The sequence below is a fragment of the Amblyomma americanum genome, chromosome 9 (assembly GCF_052857255.1).
Source record: "Amblyomma americanum isolate KBUSLIRL-KWMA chromosome 9, ASM5285725v1, whole genome shotgun sequence".
Classification (NCBI taxonomy): Eukaryota; Metazoa; Arthropoda; class Arachnida; order Ixodida; family Ixodidae; genus Amblyomma; species Amblyomma americanum.
The window spans coordinates 140,237,602-140,259,025 of NC_135505.1; the positions used below are offsets into that span (position 1 = coordinate 140,237,602).

Genomic DNA, 21,424 nt, shown 5'->3' on the forward strand with positions numbered 1-21,424 from the left:
ACGGAAATCGCACATGGAAACTTACGGACCCCATAAGACGTCACACACATCGTATGGAAGTTTTCTGAAAGCCTTATGGAAAGTTTATGGCCTCCATACAAAACGCGTATGATCGTCCATATATTTTCCTATGTCATATATGGATTCCATATTCCCATAATTCCACACGAGCGACTCGTACGGAACGTTTCTGCAGGGAACGAAACTTTTTTCGTTTGAATGAAAATGACCAATTGATTCAGATGTACTTAGCCGATCGTGGCACATCTTGCTAAAACTCCATAAGCATCCGGTTTTAATGAAATGTACACGTGCACATTCTTGGATTGGTGTAGTCTGTGTTCGTTATTTTTTGAAGACGGTTCGCTTTACTCCTTCATTGAACTAGTTCTGTAGTGACCCAGATCATTATTAGAGGGGATTACATGCACGTGAGCAGTTTCGCGAGATAGTTCGACATACCGATAATTCGATATACAAAAATAGCAATAGATAAGCCTACCACCAACTTAGAAAGAATACATCGCAACTACGCTAGTGGTGCTCGTTTTACAGCAACTTGCCGCCAGCTTTGCTGGCAGCGCACCACTCGCTAGGTGGTGTTAGGCCTAACGTTCTGAGAATAGAAGATGCAGCGGTCGGTGGTTTGGAACTGACTGCTATACCTGTAATAAGGTGCTTAGTCCTGTCGCCAAGATTAAAAATAGAATAGTCTCATTTAAAAAAAAAAGCTGGTTTCCCCCAATGTCTTTAGCAACGTTCGCTGCTGACGCGCTAGGCTTGCTGGCCCGCTAGGCTTTAGTAAGCTGGTTTGGCTTTACGCTTGAGTCTGTTGTGGCATTCAAAATGAGTACAAGAAGCTGAATACTACCCTAAAGCAAACACCACACTCAACTCGTTAGGAAGTTTCACTACGCTAGCGTTGCTAGCAGGCGCCCAAGAACGCGTAGCCGACCTGCAACAGCGCGCGAAAAGTAATGGAGGAGTGCCGTTAGGAGAAGCGCCACTTGCAGAGGGGCAGCGCGCGGTTCTATATATCGAATGTTCTGGGGAGCTTGGGTTCGATAACCGCGAAACATAGTACTCTACTTTTGCAGGGGATTTTCTACTGGGTGTTTTTGACGGTTACATATTAACGAGAACGAAATCAGGTGTCAGATCCACATTCAGCACACAAGCGTGGGAGTTGAATACACTATTACTCTATGTGCAAAAAAGTCCTTGAATACATGTGTACAGCCATGCAATTTCCGATCCTTAAGCGCATGATCGCGAAATTCAAAGACGAATTGAAGAACAAGGATATACAAAACCTTGTTATTACTGGCCAACTGATAATACATTTCACTAAGAAGTTCGAAACTATTGTGCACTCTTCGTAGTAGTAGTAATAACTTTAATCCTAGAAATATATGGGTGGGTCTCGGTGTAGAGGCACTCTTCACATCTTTTGATGTGGTCTGTGGCTCTTGTGGCAGGGATGGAGTCCCTAGTCCAGGGTCCCACTGAGTCTTGCCGCCAGGCAGGCTTTCCGGACCAGTCCTGCCTGGACCGCCGGATCCTCGCTGGAAACCATCCTCTCCCACTGCTCCGCACTCGGGATTCTGTTTATTGCAGCCGCATTTGTCCTCTTTTCACAATACGTTACATGAATTATTGTGGCTTTGTCCTCGCACCACGGGCATTTGCTGCTATATAGCCCTAGGTGGATTTTGCTTAGTATGTTTAGATTCGGGAAGGTTCCCGTATGTAGCTGTCTCCAATAGACTGCTTCCTGCTGGTGGAGATTTTCGTGAGGTGGGGGATATCTAATCCTGACCCCCTTATAGTAATTCAGAATTTCTGAGTATCCTAAGGGCACTGGTTTCGCGTCAGGCTGCTCGAGGCTGGTGTTATTTCTTCTGAACGTTAGTAACTGCGACCGTTGACACCCCGGCAAGTAACGACTGAGCCGCACTAATTAAAGCCAAACTGCGCGTAAGACTCGTTCGGGCGGCGGGGCCGCGCGCGCGGGAGCCTCACAAAGACGACGCTCTCTCGGTGGCTTTCACTTTCACACTGACTTTATTTACACGGGTCGAAGTTTGACACAAAACACATGAATACAAAAGGGAACAGTGGGAAGGGGAGAAAAGAAGGCATCTCGAGCGGTTGGCCTCGGGCAGTCGGGAGAAAGAGAGAGAGAGAGCCACTTGTGACCTTGGTCAGACCCGGCGCGAGGGCGGGTGTCGCGTTGCCCCACGTTGAGCGTCTTCCCGTTCCGTCCCTTCGGGGCCGTCTCCTATTTTCCACAGCTGGTTTGGTTGGAGGCTCAGTTTGTAAGCTCTCGAGCTCTCCTATCCGCCTCGGAATTCCCCGCCATGTCTGTGTGTCCCGGTACCCATATTATTATGTGTTGCAATTGTTTTTCCTTCGGCGGTAATTTGGCTGTCTTTAGGATGTGGAGAAGTGCCCCCCCCCCCCCCCCCCCTATTTTGCCATTTATGTAGTTTCTGCACGCTGCTTGCGAGCCTGTTAGAATTATTAGGGACCTTTGAGCACGGTAGCCCTCTGCCGCCGCTAGGGCAATGGCAGCCTCTTCGTCCTCCTTTATCGTGCCATCCCTGATAGTTGTGCTGGCTATTTCTTTGAGCTCATGATTAATTGCCGTTGCAACCGCTCTATTTGTTATTTTGTCTAGTTCTTCAGTATGCAGCCGCATCCGTGTACGTAATGTTTTCTTTGTTGGCTAGGTTCTGTTGCACATACTGTGCCCTAGCCTCTCGTCGCTCTTTGTGCAGGTTCGGATCCACATTTTTGGGAATTGATGATACCCTGATTGTTTGCCGCAGTTCATCGGGTATTCGTTTTGATCTTTTTATCTCTGACAGCGCACCCCCGTAGCCGCATCTTTTGAGCAGCTCGGTCCCTGTTTTCAATGCTTGCTAGCTTAGACGATTGTTTATAGCCGAGTTGCTACTTTTAAAATTATGTTCACTACAAGCAGAAGGAGGACAACGATTCTCCATTTACTTTAGCGTAGCCGATAATATGTTACCGAAATGGAGTCTTAATGAGCGCAGTCCTCATGAAAATAGTCTATAGACAGTCTCTAGACTTCTTATAGACTGTACCATCTTCCTATATAGACATTTATTTTTGTCTATTCATAATCTATAGACTGTCTATAGACAAAAGTCTACTAGAAGCGTGTGGCCATAAATCTATAGATTGTCTACAGACTGTCCATAGGATTTGTATTGCCTATAGACTGTTCCCTAGGGTTCGTCTATGAGAGCCTATAGACTTTACAGGCATAAGTCTACTAAAAGTGTATGGCCACAAATCTACAGATTGTCTATAGGCTGTCTATATGATTTGTATTGCCTATAAACTTTTCTATAGAGTTCATCTATAGAGAGTCTATAGACTTTATAGACAGAAGTCTACTAAAAGTGCATGACCATAAATCTATAAATTGTCTACAGACTATGTATAGGATTTGTATTGCTTATAGATTGTTCCCAGCCTATAGACTTTATAGACAAAAGTGTACTAATAGTGCATGGCCATAAAGCTATAGATTGTCTACAGACTGTGCATAGGATTTGTATTGCCTATAGATTGTTCTTAGGGTTCGTCTATAGAGAGTCTATAGACCTTATAGACAGGAGTCTACTAGAAGTGTAAGGCCATAAATCTATAGATTGTCTACAGACTGTCTACACGATTTGTATTGCCTATAGACTGTTCTCTAAGGTTCTCCTATATAGAGAGTATAGGCTTAATAGACAAAAGTTTACTAAAAATGTATGGCCATAAATCTACAGATTGTCTGCAGACTGTCTATAGAATCTGTATTGCCTATATACTGTTCTCCAGGGTCCGTCTATAGAGAGTCTATAGACTTTATGGACAGAAGTCTACTAAAAGTGTATGGCCATAAATTATATATTGCCTACAGGTGGTCTATAGGATTTGTATTGCCTATAGAATGCTCTCTAGAGTTAGTCTATAGAGTCTATAGACTTTATAGACCAAAGTATACTAAAAGCGTATGGTCATAAATCTATAGATTGTCTACAGACTGTTTAGGATTTGTATTGCCTATGTACCGTCCTCTAGGGTTCGTCTATAGAGAGTCTATAGACTTTGTAGACAGAAGTCTACGGACAGTCTATAGACTGAGGAAGTTTCTGTAAGGGAGGAATAATCTATGAAGAGTCTAACGCGTGAAAAATAAAGAACTTCCATGTACAACTCGGAATGGATCCCTCCTGTATCGTATCTGATAAAACTCCACACTATGCTAATGTATCATGCCTAAAATACTATCGCGTCCTATCATTTGATCAACAGCAACCATGATAACAGAACCGCTGATATCTCGTTATTTATAGCTATTTCAAGGCAGTTACACTTTAGCAGCACATGGCACATACTGGAAGAATCGTAATTAGCGTCTCGAATTTTTCTGCCCGAATAATGTGGGACTACCCGCCTTATGAGAAAGAGTCAAGGTTCTAGTTCCCAGGTTTTCATGCTCGAAAAACTGGGGCGCTTGCATTCCGTAAAATAAGTGCCTTCTTAAAGCACTCATCTCAGCGCAAAATGCTAGCCGCGCTACATACGGAGCTGCGCTTTTTCGGTGCGATGGCTTGGAACATTTACGATTATTGCACCGATTCAAACCTATCTCACGAAGAAAAAGCCGTTCACCTACGCATGAAACGCTAAAAATAGTAATAACTCGTGTACGCTAAAAGCGGGAACACAGGCGCCAGTTATCCAGCGACGTCGTCTAGTCTTTACGGTCTAGACAACGTCGCCAACAGACGAGAACGGATCGTAAGAAAGGCGAGTGGGGGGGGGGGGGGGGGGGGGGGAGAGAACGCCGAACAGGTACACATTGAACGTTCTGGTCAAGGCGCCGATGCGGAAACATTTTCCGCGCTCAACAAACCCAGCCGCGCGACGCCCAAAGAAACACCGTTGAGGCTCTTCCGTATGAGCGCTCTGGTCATCGTCAGTGAAGCTGAGAACTCTGTCCACTCGGAAGCAATGGTCTCGAGTGGGTTACTTGGATTCACTTTCTAACTAGTACTGTGCAACGTTATAGAAGCCACAGGGAATGCTCAGGTGTTCAAACGAGTGCGCAGTGGTGTGTGAAGCCTTTTTTTCTAAGTGCCAACACGACGGACGATCATGCGAGGCGACTGCCCTTGTAAAAGTGGTCTATAGACTTGGTTTGGTTTATTTGTTTATGCGGGTTCAACGTCCTAAAGCAACTCAGGCTATGAGGGACGCCGTAGTGGAGGGCTCCGGAAATTTCGACCACCTGGGGTTCTTTAACGTGCACTTACATCAGACAGCATTCGGGCCTCTATAAATTCGCCTCCATCGAAATTCGACCACCGCGGCCGGGATCGAAACCGCGTCTTTTGGGTCAGCAGCCGAGCGCCATAACCACTCAGCCACCGCGGCGGCTTGGTCTATAGACTGTCTATAAGTTCGTTGTATACTGTATCGCCTTCCTATCGATATTTCCTTTTGTCTATTCATAGCTTATAGACTGCCTGTAGACATGTCTACAGAAAGTGAACGGCCATAAATTCATAAACTGGTGTATTGTGCGATGTCGGTGCACGTTAAAGAACCCCAGGTGGTCGAAATTTCAGTAGCCCTTCACTACGGCGTCTCTCATAGCCTGAGTCGCTTTGGGGCGTAAAACCCACAAAACCAAACCAGTCTTCTTCCTTGGTTGAACACCAGTTCAGTGAAGCGATTGAATACTCCTAGTTCGTGAGAACAATCGACCGTAACAGCCTTGCTGTAGTACCAGTGGCGTAAGATTCCGCTCGAAAACTATTTTACAATGTGCTTCGTAATCGCCACGTGTGCTTTCGCTTTTCTACTAGCTTTATACCAGCTCCACTTAGCATGCCGTGATTATATTTGGCGAGGCTCACTTTGTGACAAATTTTCTGCCCCACATTGGAAATAGCTCGTACAAGATCATGGTGTCACCATAGAAAATGAGTAACTTCCAGTTGCTTCCTTCACGAATTAGGCATCGCAATACAGAGACACAGTGAGGAATCGCTACATTAGTGGGATTACTTTACCAAAGTTTTGTTCCAAGAAATAAATTGCCCAGCCTCTTTATATTGCGGCTCTTCAATAAAAAAGATTATTATAGCTCTGCATATGCCTATCTGGCCACCCCTGGTATATGCCATAGCATGGTGCTGTAAGGTATGGTAGAGCATAGAAATGGTATGGTATGGTTGGTCCCGCTCGCCGAAGCAGAACTGAAGACATTTGTACCACACGCCACATGTATTACAGCGCCTTCTTAAGTACAGCTACCTTTAGAGCAAATGTCGTGGCCATAGATTGCTGCGCTGCTTAAGAACACAGCACAACGGTCAGCCCGACCGACTCGTTCACTCCAGCTATTGCAGTGCTGCCTGCATTCGTCGGAGCCCCGTGCAGTCGGCCGGCAGGGAAGACGTGGCCATTACGTGAGCGAGGAAGGAAGTGGTTCCAGGAAACTCTGCGTGGGCGATTGACTCGAAACAACGGACAGCTTTTGCTGGGAGTTACGCTCTGCGACTGCGGGGCAACGAGCCAGTTACGCCAGCCTAGGTGCGCATGCGTGCGTGCACGAGAACTGGCGTGTCTTGACCGCGTCGGTACGGATGGTCCAGCGTACACGCCGCGAGCTTTGAGGGGCCGCTAGCGCCGACTGCAGCCGCTGTGCGATCACCGGAAGTTCCCCTGCACTGCTAACAGTTTTACGCGTTGTTTATCAGCGATTGGAGACGTGCACCCATCATGCCGATGTATGCTTGCCTCCCTGGTCGGCCGAGGACTCAGTTCCGAGAAATGCTATTTGTAAAGCGCGGTGCTTAGCTCTCACTAGAAGAGTGCCCAGTAAAATAGGTTCTCTGGCGCATCGTGGTGATCGGGATAACTTTTGGAAATGATTTGAATTCTGTAGACGCAGTTATATTAAAATTACCGACTAAGGCGCAAAAATATAGCGTTTCTAATTTTTAGTCTTGAAGGGTAGAGACATAGTTTAGGAAATGTATTCCAGTTTTTTCAAACAACATGCCCAGGCGCCGAAGCCGGGCTCTGCTGCCATAGCTCCAAGACATTTTTTTTTTCAATTAACTATTTTTCCTATCTTTATTGGTCAGAGCTATATTCGACACGATAACCACTGTCCACTTGCCGGCCGTGACGTCACAGCGAATAGCAACCCGAAGATGTGGAGTGCATAAATGGATACAGAAAAGGCCCATAAGCAAAAGCGAGCTATTGTCCCACCACTGACCTTAACCACACAAGTAGTAGTGATGTTTAATTCGCCTTATGCACTTTTGAAGCTACTGTCTTTATACAAAGAATTGAAGAGCACTGACACACAAGAGACTGTTCAGGCATACAAAGACTGAAGCGAACAAAAATATTTGGTGCTGTTTTCGCCCAAAGGGGGAGTAGAGAGAAAAGGTAATTTAATGAAAGGAAAGGTGGAGAGATCGGCTGGCGGTAAGGTGACTCTGGCCTGTTACTCCACACCAAAGGATAGTAGAAATCTGTTACCGACGACTGTGTCATCAGCACATACTTTGCATCGCGCCTTTAAGCCTTGGTGTCGGGGAGCGTTCCTCTTCCACCGGAAAAAGGTATTCTAAAGCGCAGTGATCTCGTCTCGACCAGCACAATCAGGATTGGCTCTTCAGGCAAGATTCCAACGCACCGTTTCGGCATCGGCTCTATCCTCAAAGCTTTTCAGAAAAACTTCACAGAGGGCAAAATTTCGAATTGTCATTGACAGCTTGGCCTCTGCGGACAACTGGTAACACAGATGACACAAACTGATGTTAGTTGGAACCCGGATACGCCATTCATGCTAGTTACAGTATCTAAGATACTAGGAGGCTAAGTTGTTGGCCCAAGCTCGACGTAATCCTCATTCTCCTGGACAATCGCCTTTCTTCCGTGCACAGAAGAATCGTTGAATTGCAGAACGCGACACTAAAATCTTTGGATGATATACTAGTATGACTGCCACGAGCTATCGGTTCTCATGGCGTTCTGCGTGGCGATGACCTCTACTAGCGTTAGTGGCACCGCTTAGTAAGGATCATGCATCCAGCACGCCCTGCACGCAACAGCCCATCAGAAACCAGTATTCCCTCAGTGTTTTAACGTATGAGCCGTAATGCTTGCTTGCGGTAATGAACTTCTTATCCTGCTCAACAGTAGGCTGTTGTATGTAGCGGCCATACCCCAGTGCGGAGTGCATTCAGAAGGTGATTTCTCTGGAGATGTTATGCGGCGTTTTTCATAGCCGTACGACTGCGGTTAGGCTGATGCTACTTCCCTGGTTGTACATATAATAAACGATACCACAAACACTGGTTAATACGATCAGCATTGAGTTAACGTTCCCCTTCCAAAAGGTACGCGTGCAACTGTGCTCTTTATGTGCTTTTCGTCGTCTTTTTTGCAACCCGCTTTCCCTTGTTCTTCGTCCTTGGATCGCCAGCGTATACAGTAAACTGGACACATGCTTATCCGCATGTGTTAATGAAGCGGGTTAACGACATACTAATCGAAATCAAGAGGAAGGAATGGGCTTGGGCAGAGAATGTAATGCGAAGGCAAAATAACCGCTGGTCCTTAAGGGTAACGGAGTGGATTCCAAGAGAAGGCATGCGTAGCAGGGGGCAGCAGAAAGGTAGGTGGGCGGATGAGATTAGGAAGTTTGCAGGGATACAGTGGCCGCAGCTGGCACAGGACAGGTTTAATTGGAGAGACATGGGAGAGGTCTTTGCCCTGCAGTGGGTGCAGTCAGGCTGCTGATGATGATGCCTATCCGCCATACCTCTCCGCCTTTCTCCCTCTGCATTTGTCTCTGATCGACATCATCATCATCGTCATAACGGAGACACCCTCACGCGATGATGTGGCGCGCGCACGCGATCACGCAACGTTCACGGTCTGCCTCCGTCTCTTGGGACGACGTCTCGCACCAGATCCTCGGACGTCGCCCGCCAGCCGTGCCCGCAGGCTCCGTTCCGCGAGCTGCGCACTGTGCACTGTCCGCGGCGGCCAGCGGTCAGCGGAAGCGCGCGGCCGACGACGGAACGGGTTCTCGGAGGCAAGCGAGTCCCAGCTGGAAGGGCGTGACGTGACGGGATCGCCGCGTTCCGCTTCCTTTGACCGCCGTCTTTTTTTTTTTCGGTGTGATCACGGAAAGACCTAACGCTAGGGTGCATCTGACCGCTTGCTCTCTTGTGTGCAGCTTGTGCAAACGCCGCGTGGTGCAGCGGCTACAGCGTTTTAGTGAACCGTTAGCGGCACCGCTGGCCGCACGGGTTGGGCAGGTACAACGTACGGATATGTAGTAATCTCTCTGGCATGTCATTTGTGAGCCGTATATTCTGGAAGGCAAAAAGCTGGGCGAGTTGGCGTGAATTTGCCGTACAGGAACAGCACGAAATACAGATACCAAGAACATGGCAAACAGAGGCAAGGCAAACACACGCAAGGCAAACGCAACGCTGTGTTTGTCTTACTTCCTTCTAGGACTCTGCCTTTCATGCTGTAACAGTGTGGCGTGGTATTTTGTTGTGTTATTTTATGTGTGTTAATATTATGCTATGTTATCTGATGTTACCTTATGCTATGGATGTATGTATGCATGTCAGGTCATGTTATCTTTAACGACCCAGAGCTGCAAGTGAGCTATAAGCGACGCAGTAGTGGAGGGATTCGAATTAACTTCTAGCAACGCGGGGTTCTTGCACGTGCATTAACAGCACGCGGGCATTTCTGCCTTTCGCTTCCATCGAAGTGCGGCTGTGGTGAGCAGGGTTCGATAACGTTACCTTCAGCGTTATCAGGAGCGGTTTCAGGGGGCGCAGTCCATTACACAACAAAACACAGTTTCAGTTCAACCTACTCCGACCCTTGAGGCCTCCCCTGGTAGTTGCCCTCCTGAATTGGTAGCCATAGAAGCCGAGGATGGCATTGCTCCTCTTGGCCTTCAAGAGGCTCAGTTGAATGCTCGTCCGGATATTCAATGTGCTGTTAGTATGCATGTCAGGTCATGTATGTATGCATGTCAGGTTAGATTGGGCTCAACTTAGATTGGGCTCAACATCTAATATTAATCAAGCTCTCCATGACAGCTTTTTTTCGCGTTCCATCTCGGCGATTGCCCAGGCTCGTCGCCGAGAGGACTACTAGAATATTCTGTATGTGATGCGTGCTAACAACATCACATCTCCACCAGATCTCCCTAGCTTTCATGATTCGGCTCCTGTTGGCCCACTAGCGCAACCTATGACTTTAGACCTTGAGGCCACTAGACAGGCCCTTTTTGAGGCTGGTGTGGAGAATGAGGGCCTGGCTTCAGCTTTAACCGTCGGACCCCTCTCCATGTCAGACTTGAGGGACCTGTGCAAAGCTTTTGGTGTCCGCATCAAGTTACTTAAGTCAAAAGATCAGACTCAGGCACAGACAAACCAAGGAAAAAACAAGAGTAGCCGCCGCCGAGCACGTTTCCGCGAGCACCAGCGGCTATACGCTCTTGGGCCTACGGTTCTCAGTGACCACCTCTTACTCGACGGCACCAAAGCTGGATGCTCAATGAACGATTTACATTCTCTTTGTGATGACATACTTGGCAGTCCATCAGCCCTTGTTTCCTCTCCTCTTACAACAGAAAAAAGGCTAGAGCTCGATGAAGACTTGTCCTGTGTGGGTAAGGTAGACCAGGTCCTCCGCAATATGTCGAAACATTCTGCTCCCGGTCCTGATGGTGTATTCCTTAAAGAAGTTATTAAAATCCCTCCTGCGATGATAACAATGCTAAATAACTGGTTTGCTTTTGGGGCTCTCTCTCAAGAAATGAAGGAAAGCCGAACGGTTTTCATTCCTAAATGTTCGCAACCTAAGGGTCCTTCAGATTTTAGGCCAATTTTCAAAGTGGTGGCAACATTACCTAACCCGTTATAGTAATCTGGTTCTGTTTGCCCATAAGAACCAGTCTTGTGCGAACGCCTGGCTTAACACAAAATCGAAACTCTTGCGTGATGGTGTCCGGATCAAAGCGCTTCGTTTACGGACTAACCTGTACCCAACTAGAGCACTAACCAGCAAACAGAGCAGCGACCCAAGCTCACAGCTTTGTCGGAGATGTGGCCTTCGTTGGGAGACCACTTTTCACATTCTCCAGGAGTGCGAAGCTATTGATCTGCCACGCACCGTGCGACACAATTTTATTGCTAAGCAAGTCGCACGACTTGCTAAGGAAAAACTACCCGGGGTAGAGGTCAGTGAAGAGCCGATCTTCACAACGACCCGAGGGACGCGCCTAAAACCAGGCTTGGTAAGAGTCAAGCTCGCAGGTCCTTGTGGTCGACATTGCTGTGGTATGGGACGCTAACGAGGGAATCCTTACAAGTAAGAATGCCGAAAAAGCCAAAAAGTACAGCGTGCTCCGGGCCAACTTCCCGGTTGGGAAGAAATTTCATGTTTTTGGAATGGCCTTTGGTGCCTGAAGCATGCTGTGCCCATCAACAATCAAGGTGGCCAAACTACTTGGTTTAACATCTTCAGACCTTGCATGGCTTGCTTCCAAAGTGTTAATTGTAAGTTTAATATGCCTCGGACGTGCGTTGGGTTTTTAGTTTTAGCGGCTATGAGGTTGGCCGCTGCTTTTATCATCTTTGGGGGTTTTGTACATAACTTTGGTTTCCCCTTTCCTCTCGAGTCAATCATGAACTTGGGAGGCCAAGGTGGTGGGCTTGCAGCCAAATGCGGTAGGCTACGGCTCGCCCATTTTGGTCACGCAGCCATGTTTCCCCCCCCAGCGGCCACGTTCACCCTGGGTAGCGTACTGCTACGCTGGGAGATGCATGTTTTCAGCAGCCGATCGCCATAGTCTCCAAGACACCGTAGCGGATTCTTGTAAGAACATCCCTGCATTATCAACTTGGCTCAGGGGTCTTCAAATTCAGTGTCAGCTTGGCCTTCCTTTACCTGGAATTGCAGACAGCGCCCAACCAGTGTCGCTAAGCCTAGCTTCCTATCACGTCCCATTCTGCAGCCACTGGGTCATCCTTTTCTTTTGTATGTCATAGATGGCTCTATAGCGCTATTTTTTGTATGCTGAAAGCCTTGCACCACGCTAGAAGTGCTTGCCCAGGTTTCCTGGCAATGGCACGGCTTGTGCGATCAGGTGGTCCCAAGAGATATGCTCTATAGCCTGTCGGTTAGCTTTAAAAACCTTGTAAATATTTCAGAAATAATGAGGAACTCAGTCTTAAAAAAGTCAAGTAACCTTGTGGCTGGCGCATAATGACCTCAGTTGCTAAAGCGCAGATAACGGAAACAACTAGAAAAGCCACCGGAATGAACTCTCTCCTTAAAAAACGACCGACGTTATATCAGGATAAAGTCGACGATAAGCTGCTACCCTTACAAAAGTTTCTTTACACAGTCTGTAGACAGTCCATCCATTTGTCTCTATAAACTCTAGTGACTTTCTATAGAAAATCTTATAGACCATAGTCTATAGCAATACAAATCCTGTAGACAGTTTATTGATAATTTATAGATTTATGGCCATACATTTTAAGTAAACTTTTCCCGTGATACCCTTATAAAAATTTCTTTAGGCAGTCCATAACTTGTGTGTGTAATGTGTATAGGCTTTCTATAGACAAATCCTATAGACTAGTCAATAGGCAACCACATGCTCCAGACAGTCTATAGCAATCTACATATTTATGACCATACACTTTTAGAAGACTTTTTTTCTATTCAGTCTATAGTGTACAAATTAACAAAAGCAAATATCTACAAGAAGCCATAGAGTCTATAAAAAGCCTATGGACCGTCTATAAACCATTTCCATCAGGGTAGGCTCACGACAGGCTCAATTTTCGCTCACCTCTGTCTGCAATCTATTGCGGCTGGCAGTTTCGACGACGAAGGTCATCATATTTTGGGGCGGATGCTGCACACAATAGCTTGGAGGAGTGGGGAAGGGCAGTATACAGACCGTAGCGAGCGTGGCGGCGGTATAAGAGGAGGAGGAAGAGAAGTAGGAGGAGATGGGAAACGCAGTTACGGTCTACTCGTCACACACACGCCGGCACCGGTGCGCGCGGTCATATGAGCATATATCTGCGCTGAGCAAGTGCTTCCGTTTTCCTATTCCACGTGTAATGCGCTCGTGGGTGCGCTTGCAAGGCCGCGCATTATGTAAACGGGCCAGCCGCCATTGTGGCCCGCTTGGTCGTGTACATTCATGTTATCGGCACTGCCAGGGCTCGGAGTAGCTACGGTGCGTTTTGATACGGGCCAGAGAACGACTTGGATTGTATTCCGAAGTGCCTCCTGCCGGATGATTCATTTCTCTCGTAATGCGGTCAGTTCGCCTAGACTACTCGGAGTCTGGGAAACAATACGTATATGCTGGTGTAGGTGGCCCATATAGCGTCTTAAAACCACTGGAATTTTTTTTACAGAAGACCATGTTCCTCAAGACATAGAGAGCAGGCTAAACTAACTTAAGACGATAGAAAAAATAAAACAATTGCATCTTGCCAGCACTTAACTATGGGCCTAAGCGTGGAGGCTATTAAAAAGTCACAAAATTAGGTATAGTGAGCGCCCAGAATCTTAAAGATAGCAAAATGAGGGGCTAACAGCGACAGCCAAAACAAGAGCAACTTCGATTAGAGAGCCAACTCAAGTAAATAGCGTCTGAGAAAATCTGTTATATAAAACTGCTACCGAAACTCGGGAAGCCACGCTTCCTCGAGTTAACGACTTAAGAGGGAGATGAGACTAGGAAGTTTGCTACGCTAGAGTGGCGGCAGCTAACACGGGTGAGAGAGAGAGAGTCGGGGAACATTATGACATTTGATGATGATGATGATGATGATGACAATGGTAGCATTCTTTCAGCCGGGTTTCGAAACAATATGTTTACCGCCGCCTAATGCTACTATCTCAACAAGCATTCGCAGTGACTTGTCCCTCTCTATTCGGAGCGCAGTATTGACTAAGCCACCCAAAGTTGTTACTTGTGCTGGCAAGATTAACTAGTGGCAGCCATGTGACTTACAAGGCTGACGGTGTGTGAATACGAGTATCGGTAATCGGTAAAGTTTTCTATGGTGACCCTAACGTCACTACAAAAAACTAGCTATCGAAAAGTGCGTGGATAGACACAATTTGACCGCTAATAACGTATTCACGCGCTTTCTACTAGTGGAACCGACACTATTTACTAATTGTGTGGAACAGACGCCGCACTTAGTAATAATGAAAGCGTGTGTATCCATACATTACACTATTGTCATTAATAGGTTTATATTTCCCCCGGTAGAGATTAATACCTTAGCAACTCCCCTGAAGGCCAATGTCCGATTGCTGAATGTCATTTTGATAAATTTTCAAACTACTGCCTGGGAAAAACATCTGTGCTTCCGATCCAGTTGCGGCTTTTCCGCAGGCGTTCTGCCATTTGCGCGCGCTATTCGTACCGAGAGCATACGCTCTTCAATGGGACTGGTCAGGTACGATATATATTTTCCACCAAGACCCGCCAAGCTGCTACGTGGTAATAAATTACTGAAAGCGCTAATTCAGACCAATGAAGACAATGTAATACGACGATTTTGAAGCGAATTGACTGAGTGGTTGTACACAGGTTCTCCTGTGCACCATACAAATGCACTTTGTGAGATTTTGCGACTATATTCAGGGCTGATATGAATACAGTGCGCTATGAATACTGCACCTTAGTTGTTTCTGATAGGTAGATAAATGTAATTAAACGAAGGCAAAGAGGTCGGGCAGAAAGATTGATATCTGACCTGCAGCCCTGCACTGGGGAGGAGAGGAGGAGGAGAAAGAGGGTCCTGATGGGCGACCACGTGGTGAGAAGAGATAGAAGAGTCTATGCACACATATTCGATGGCATCACAGCCACGAGTAGAGGCCCATGTCGTTCAAAAAACGTAAAAACGCCTTCATTGCCTGGGCTGCTTGCCAACTCAGCTACCAAGCGCCCAGCAGTAAGTCCCCCGAGAGTGGCCTGCTGTCCAAACGCTTCAAGGAAGCAGCCAACGTCTGTCTTTGGAGCGCATATGCCGGACAAACCACTAGTACATGCTCTACAGTCTCGAGCACGCCACAAGTGGAACAGTCCGGGGTGTCCGCTCTTGTTTCTGATAATCTATCAAAGGAGAGGAGTCACTTTGCAACAAACTTTTCAAATGATGACGAGTTAACAAGGTCACTGCGTTAAGCCCCGGGCGGCCGTGTCTACTCATCCGGTTATCAAACAATTGCTAATTCGCAAATAAGATAAAATAAAGATCAGACGAAAAATATCAGCACGGCCTTCGATAAAATTCAACAAGGTTCGCATTATAGGTTTCAAAGGACGATGTCCTTGTGCCTGCACGACTGCATCTAGCTGCGTCTAACATTGGTTGTCTCTCTGCATCGCTTTGCGTTACAGAGACAGTGCCATTTATTATTTTCGTCTTCCGACGTTTGCAGCGTGCATGGCTCTCAACATTTCATAAACAATACATGCGGTGAACTATAACGAGGCCAGGGGGGGGGGGGGGGGGGTTGCATAAACTTGTTTCCCACCAAACTCGGCCAACAAAAACTGTTTCGTACATTAGACGCTTGCCTTGGGCATTGGAGTTATTCTTCCGGTTCCTTTCCTTAACCTGTGTTCCAGAGTCCGTGCCGTACTTTCGTCCTATACCTTGCAATATCAGCGCTTGTCCAAGAGACACTGACGCCTCTCAGCCTGTAAACCGTGTGTCGTAAACCTTTCGTTCATTATGTGGCTTCTCAGCCGCAGCAAAACAAAGAAAAGAATACAACAAAGTTATGTCCTGGCTTTCTCTCAGAGGAGACAAGCCTGATCCCAGTGTTGCGTGCCTTGTGACCGAAGGAATGAAGGGCCGGGCTGCGTCCTCCCTCATCCTCTCTCCTCCACTCTCTCCAGCTCCGAGTGAACTATAGTTCATGTCGCTTTTCGCAAGAGGGCGTCTCGCTGTGTCGTCACTGGCGCCCATTGTTGTGCTGGGCAACAATCGCTCCCTTTTCTGTGTGCAGACCAGGGACGGGGGCGCGGACGTGATCTGACCGACGCGGGTCACCGGGCCTCGGCTGCAAATGCCGGTGAATCTGTCGTGCATCAAGACGCACATGGACAGACAGACGCACACTCCCGAATGTACAAAGGATGGTGCGAACAAAAAGACAAAAAAAAACGTGCGGGTCATACGCCTTCGCAAAACAAAAAAAAACGAGTAGAAGAGCGAAGTCTGGCAGGAAGTGTCACTCTCTATACAGGCAGGGAAAAACAGCAGTCGATGCCCGGATGTCCGAAGGCCCGCATACGGGTAGTGTGACTTTTCTAAACAGGGGCCGTTTGTTGGGGTGATTCTTTTTTCGTAGACGTTCTTTTGTCTGCTTGTCATCATTGGCCACCAGCACCAGCTACATCAAAGGCAGCGACTTGCACTGCTTGGTCGTTTACGATCTTGACGTTGCAGGCGCTACCTACCATTTGTAAGTGTGTGAAAGAGTGAATTCCGAAAATAATCGTCTAAAGCTTGACCAAAGACCAAAATAGAGGAACACTTTGAATATGAAACACTGAAAAGTTTTCTTTTCACTGGACTGACACATCGTACGAGGGGTATTCAATCAGTTTGTCTCCATACCTCTGTTTTATGAAATACTGCAATCTCAAGTTGTTAAAACAAAGTTCGCATTGTCGTGTCTTCTACGAGCGCAACACTTTTTTCAGCGAGCCATGGAAAGCAAAATAATGGGTGCAACGTTAAGAGACCGGAAGCGGGCAGAGTGGGTGAGGGAACAAACGCGAGTTAATAACATCCTAGTCGAAATCAAGAGGAAGAAATGGGCTTGGGCAGGGCATGTAATGCGAAGGCAGGATAACCTCTGGTCCTTGAGGGTAACGCAGTGGATTCCAAGAGAAGGCAAGCGTATACGCAGGGGGCGGCAGAAGGTTAGGTGGGCGGATGAGAGTAGGAAGTTTGCAGGCATAGAGTGGGCGCAGCTGGCAAAGGACAGGGGTAGTTGATAGACATGGGAGAGGCCTTTGCCCTGCAGTGGGCGTAGTCAGGCTGATGATTTCCACCAGCACCGATGTGCTCCCGCAACTAGCGCAGTAGCCTCAGTAAGAATAACGGCCACTGTTTTGCCCCCAACCTTAACAGCCCGCACGTGATGCCACATTATTTGTATTGGCTTTCTGAGATAAAGGAACGCCTAAAGGATACGCGCTTCGCGTGAGGCAAAGCGGTCCCCAATTTAAGGCGCCGTTTATGTCGTCAACAGCCGCGGGGTGCACAAGAACTTTGTTATTTCTTCTTCATCCCTATCAAACGAGCTTTTTTTCCACTGTTCATTTCATTTCACCGGCGTATATTGTTACAAATAACAAAGCGTAATGCGACGTCGTGACATCTGTGTCAACTAGATGTCGTGCATGGAATATCTGGATGTGGCTTTCCATCAGTTTTTGTTGTATGCGGGCCTGGGACGGGTCACTGACCGAAAAACATTAGCTCCGACAACGCCGACAAAGATGTCTGAGACTTCGTGCTTAAATTCAGAAGCTCAGCGAGCGTGTTTTGCCCATAGATGATAACAACACTAAAGCCCAGAAGTTAAAAACACAAGGTTGACGACATTTCACTTTGAACACCTGCATTTTCTCAGAAAATTAATAACACAAAGGTGCCTTGGTGCGTGTATACTTCAATTTTCCTTGCTGTCGTCTAATGTGCTTGTATTTTCTCCTAATCACGTAAGTCCGTGTTAGCTGAAGCAGCCAACCAGAACCCCTTTCTGGATAACATCCCTGTCTTTCCCTCCTCCTCTTTACTATCTAACAGTCAATTGTCCTGACGCCAGATACGAAAGGCGAAGTGGCTGCGATACTTCGGCATTTAGAGAAAATATAATATGGTAATCAATCAATTTTTAGTTTTCCAATTAATTAAAATGTGCTAGTTATCATGTCAGTATTTACAAATTTATTAATCAATAATTTGCTGCATCCGAGGAAGGGAAGCGGTAGGTTGTTCGGCACAGATCTTGTGTTCCATAGTGTACCTGCCACATGATACCGGCTTGATGCGTCGTGTGGTCGGATACGGTGTCGTGCGTAGCAATACTAAATTTTGTAATCTTCCCGAATCTCACGGAGCAATTTTTCAGCGCAAATTCTCAGTGTCACGTGTTAGCGCCGTCAGTTCTGACAACTGTGCCAGATATTTTAAAGCTGCCGAGAGCGCGCAGTGTTTGAACTTCGTTTCCTAAATTACATTTTGGAATTATGTTCCTTGCAAAATTAAAGAATTGTTCACTGTTCAGCCTTTTCATTATCGCACTAAAATATACTTAATAGACTTGCTCTGTGCTTAATGTTCCCAAATCTAGGTATTACTGGCGTAAATTAAATGCTTATGTTATTTATAAGCCTATGTGCATTATATTATAGGCATACGTATTGTTCGTACATATGCTCATTCTGACACTGAAAGTTTTGTATTATTGTCTGTAGCGCTTTTATGCTACTAGTGTAGTTTTTTCTTACGTATTATTACAGTTTTAGCATTATACTAGCGGTTTCTTTACACTGCTCCTATTGCTCGCAATTTTACAGTTCGAGGAAGTCCCCCTGACAGTTTTGTACATTGCGATCCTCTCGTGTAATATTGTTACTGTGCACGCCCTTACGGAATGTAGAAACGAATAACGTGAAAATACTGTGTCTTGTCACTCACTTTCGTGCAGCACTTGCCCGGTCCAACTGCAAAACCGACCAGGCCATCCAGGACACCAGAACGTGTGGCAGCAGCTTCAAGAGTCAGCTGGCGCAGAAATCATTCAACGCGTCCAATCCAGAAGACTTACATCAAGCATGCTGGTCAGTGACGCCCAGAAAGACGAACTCCTGATTTTCATTCCGCTAGAAGATATATTTCAGAATGCTTCGCAGACTCAAGCTTGTGTAAATGCGCTTATATTCGAGCGTCTTTTAAGAGAAGCACATGAATACTTCAGCAATCGTAAGACATTTCCAACCATTGGACATCAACCGAGTCAACAGTAGACTACAACAACGTGTACGGGACACAAGTGGAAGTTCTCTAATGCCATTTTCAAGAAATATATTGCTTATTTCATGAAACTATAAAAATTTCTCGCCCAAAGGATACACTTCCAGAGCGCAATTTACCGCACCGCCTTCGAGCACCAAGTAGCTATGGAGCTGATGTCGATGTGTGACGTCAGTTTTGTCAGAAGATGGCACTTCCATTCGGCAGCCGTCACGAGCTCTCAGTGGCGTCAGAAGTGCCCGATAAATCTCCACTGGCCGCGCTTAAAAAAATAGCGTTTAGCTCAAGTTTTTCTTGAAAATAAGTGGAGCTCCTTTGCCGTCACACTAGTTCTGCGTCTGTCTTGAGTGCAGCTTCATCAGCCAGTTGTACCAGTTCTGCACCTGTCTGGCTGGCGTTGTGGACCAGTAGTAACAAGTATGCACCTGTCATAAGTGAATTTCCAGAGACCTGTCGTACCAATCCTGCAAGCCTTGAGTGCTGTTTCACGAAATAGTTGTGCCTGGTCTGCACTTGTCTTCGGTGCGCCTAATCGATCTGTTGTACCACTTCTGCGCCTGTCTGGACTGCAGTGTTGTAGAGCATTCACCAAGCCATCAGTTTTATTGAGTGCTGTTTAATGAATCAATTTGCCTGTTCTGCACATGTCTTGAGTGCGCTTCATCGATCAATTGTACCACATCTGAATCTGGAATGCAGTGTGTACGTAGTGGACGAGTTGTAACAAGCCTGCACTTGTCATAGAATTGTCATAGACCTGTTGTACTAATCCTACACCTCTCCAGAGTGCTTTTTTCATTCACAAGCTGCACCGTCTGCACATGTCTTGACCGCAGTTCCATGGACCAGCTGGAGCGGTGCTTGCACAAGGCTAGTGCTGAGGCCGGCTGCAAGGAGGAAGTGTCCGTCCTGGTGCACACCCTCACGCAGACGGCCAAGGACCTCCTGGGAGACGTCTACAACACCCACTGCCAAGCCGACTGCAACGGGGGTGGCAGGACCGGAGCACCATCTTTACTTGCGACACTCTTATTCAGTTGCATCTCCCTGTTCTTGCTGAGTAGTGGTGTGGTTGTGAAGTCTTGATTTTGTCTGACACCTTCACACGAGTGGTATGGGAGGCCGGGACAGCTTTTTCCCAGAAGATAGTAGGAGAGTGTACGGCCATAATTGTGGTCTAGATTCCGAAACGGCCGATGGTACGAAGAACAGTCTATCGGAAACTACAACTGTCCCGGCCACAACAGTAAGGTGACGAAACGACGATTAAGATCAAGAAAGCACACACGGCAATCAACACGCCGGGCTGTAAAGGCGGTGATGGGATGCGACTGTTAGGTCATGCCACGACCCAACATTCGCATCAAATTGCATGGCTGATGGTCATGTACTGTGATGTGAATAAAGTATTGTATTTAATGCCCCAGCAGTCGCATTAAAATACATGACTAGCTGTCATGTAATATGATGTGAATTAAGTATTCAATTGTATATTGTATTGGACTGCAGCTTAGAAGCTCTGGTCTTGTGCACAAGGTGCTTTTCCCATGCGCATGGTGAAGAGCAGTTTATTCCATGCCTGCAAAACAAACTATTAGAGCGCACGGAAAAACACAAAGGAGAGGTGCCTGTGTAAATACGCAAGCACTGAATATCAATGTCCAAAGCAACAAGAAAAACTGCATTGTTCTCGCCTTGTCTGTGTGTGTCTCATTTTTAATTCTTGTCAACGTTATTGTTACTTAAACAGGCTGTACTCTATAAACTGAGCAACACTTTCATCTTATTGAAGTAGTTACACATCGCAGTGTCATCAGCCTAAAATAACTAATTAGTAGCGGCCCAAAAACTGCCATTTGCCCCATTGGTCAAAATATGACAACAGTGTGCTTTCGTTCAATATGTTATCGTCTTTTCGGTCATTTATTATTTTCCCTTTTTTTTTCTCAAATGAACAGCTTACCCATCTCTCATTCTTTACATTGTTATCTTGTGTCTCTTGAAAGCTACGTGAATTTAAAAGGAGCATGGCCCAGCAAAAATTAGCAATTGTGACGTAGCCACACGCAGCCTCAGAAGTACGACAAATCTGTCCCAGCTGTTTCAGCTAGGTCGCATTAAGTAATCGGTTTCATAGTGATAGGTAATGTGAGGATAACCCGGCTACGTTTTGGGCGGCTTGAATGCACAGTCATCGCTAAAAGTATCCAGCACACAGAGTTCGG

At 46.6% G+C, this 21,424-nt stretch overlaps 1 protein-coding gene across 1 annotated transcript in view; it reads left to right on the forward strand.

Moving 5' to 3' along the window:
• Positions 1–21,172, forward strand: part of LOC144104624 (uncharacterized) — a 38,270-nt gene extending 17,098 nt beyond the window's left edge. The window contains exons 2-3 of the mRNA XM_077637747.1: positions 18,874–19,006; positions 20,036–21,172. Coding sequence (XP_077493873.1) covers positions 18,874–19,006; positions 20,036–20,285 — 383 coding nt within the window. The 3' untranslated portion in view covers positions 20,286–21,172. The remainder of the gene's footprint in view (positions 1–18,873; positions 19,007–20,035) is intronic.
• The last annotated feature ends 252 nt before the right edge of the window (positions 21,173–21,424 follow it).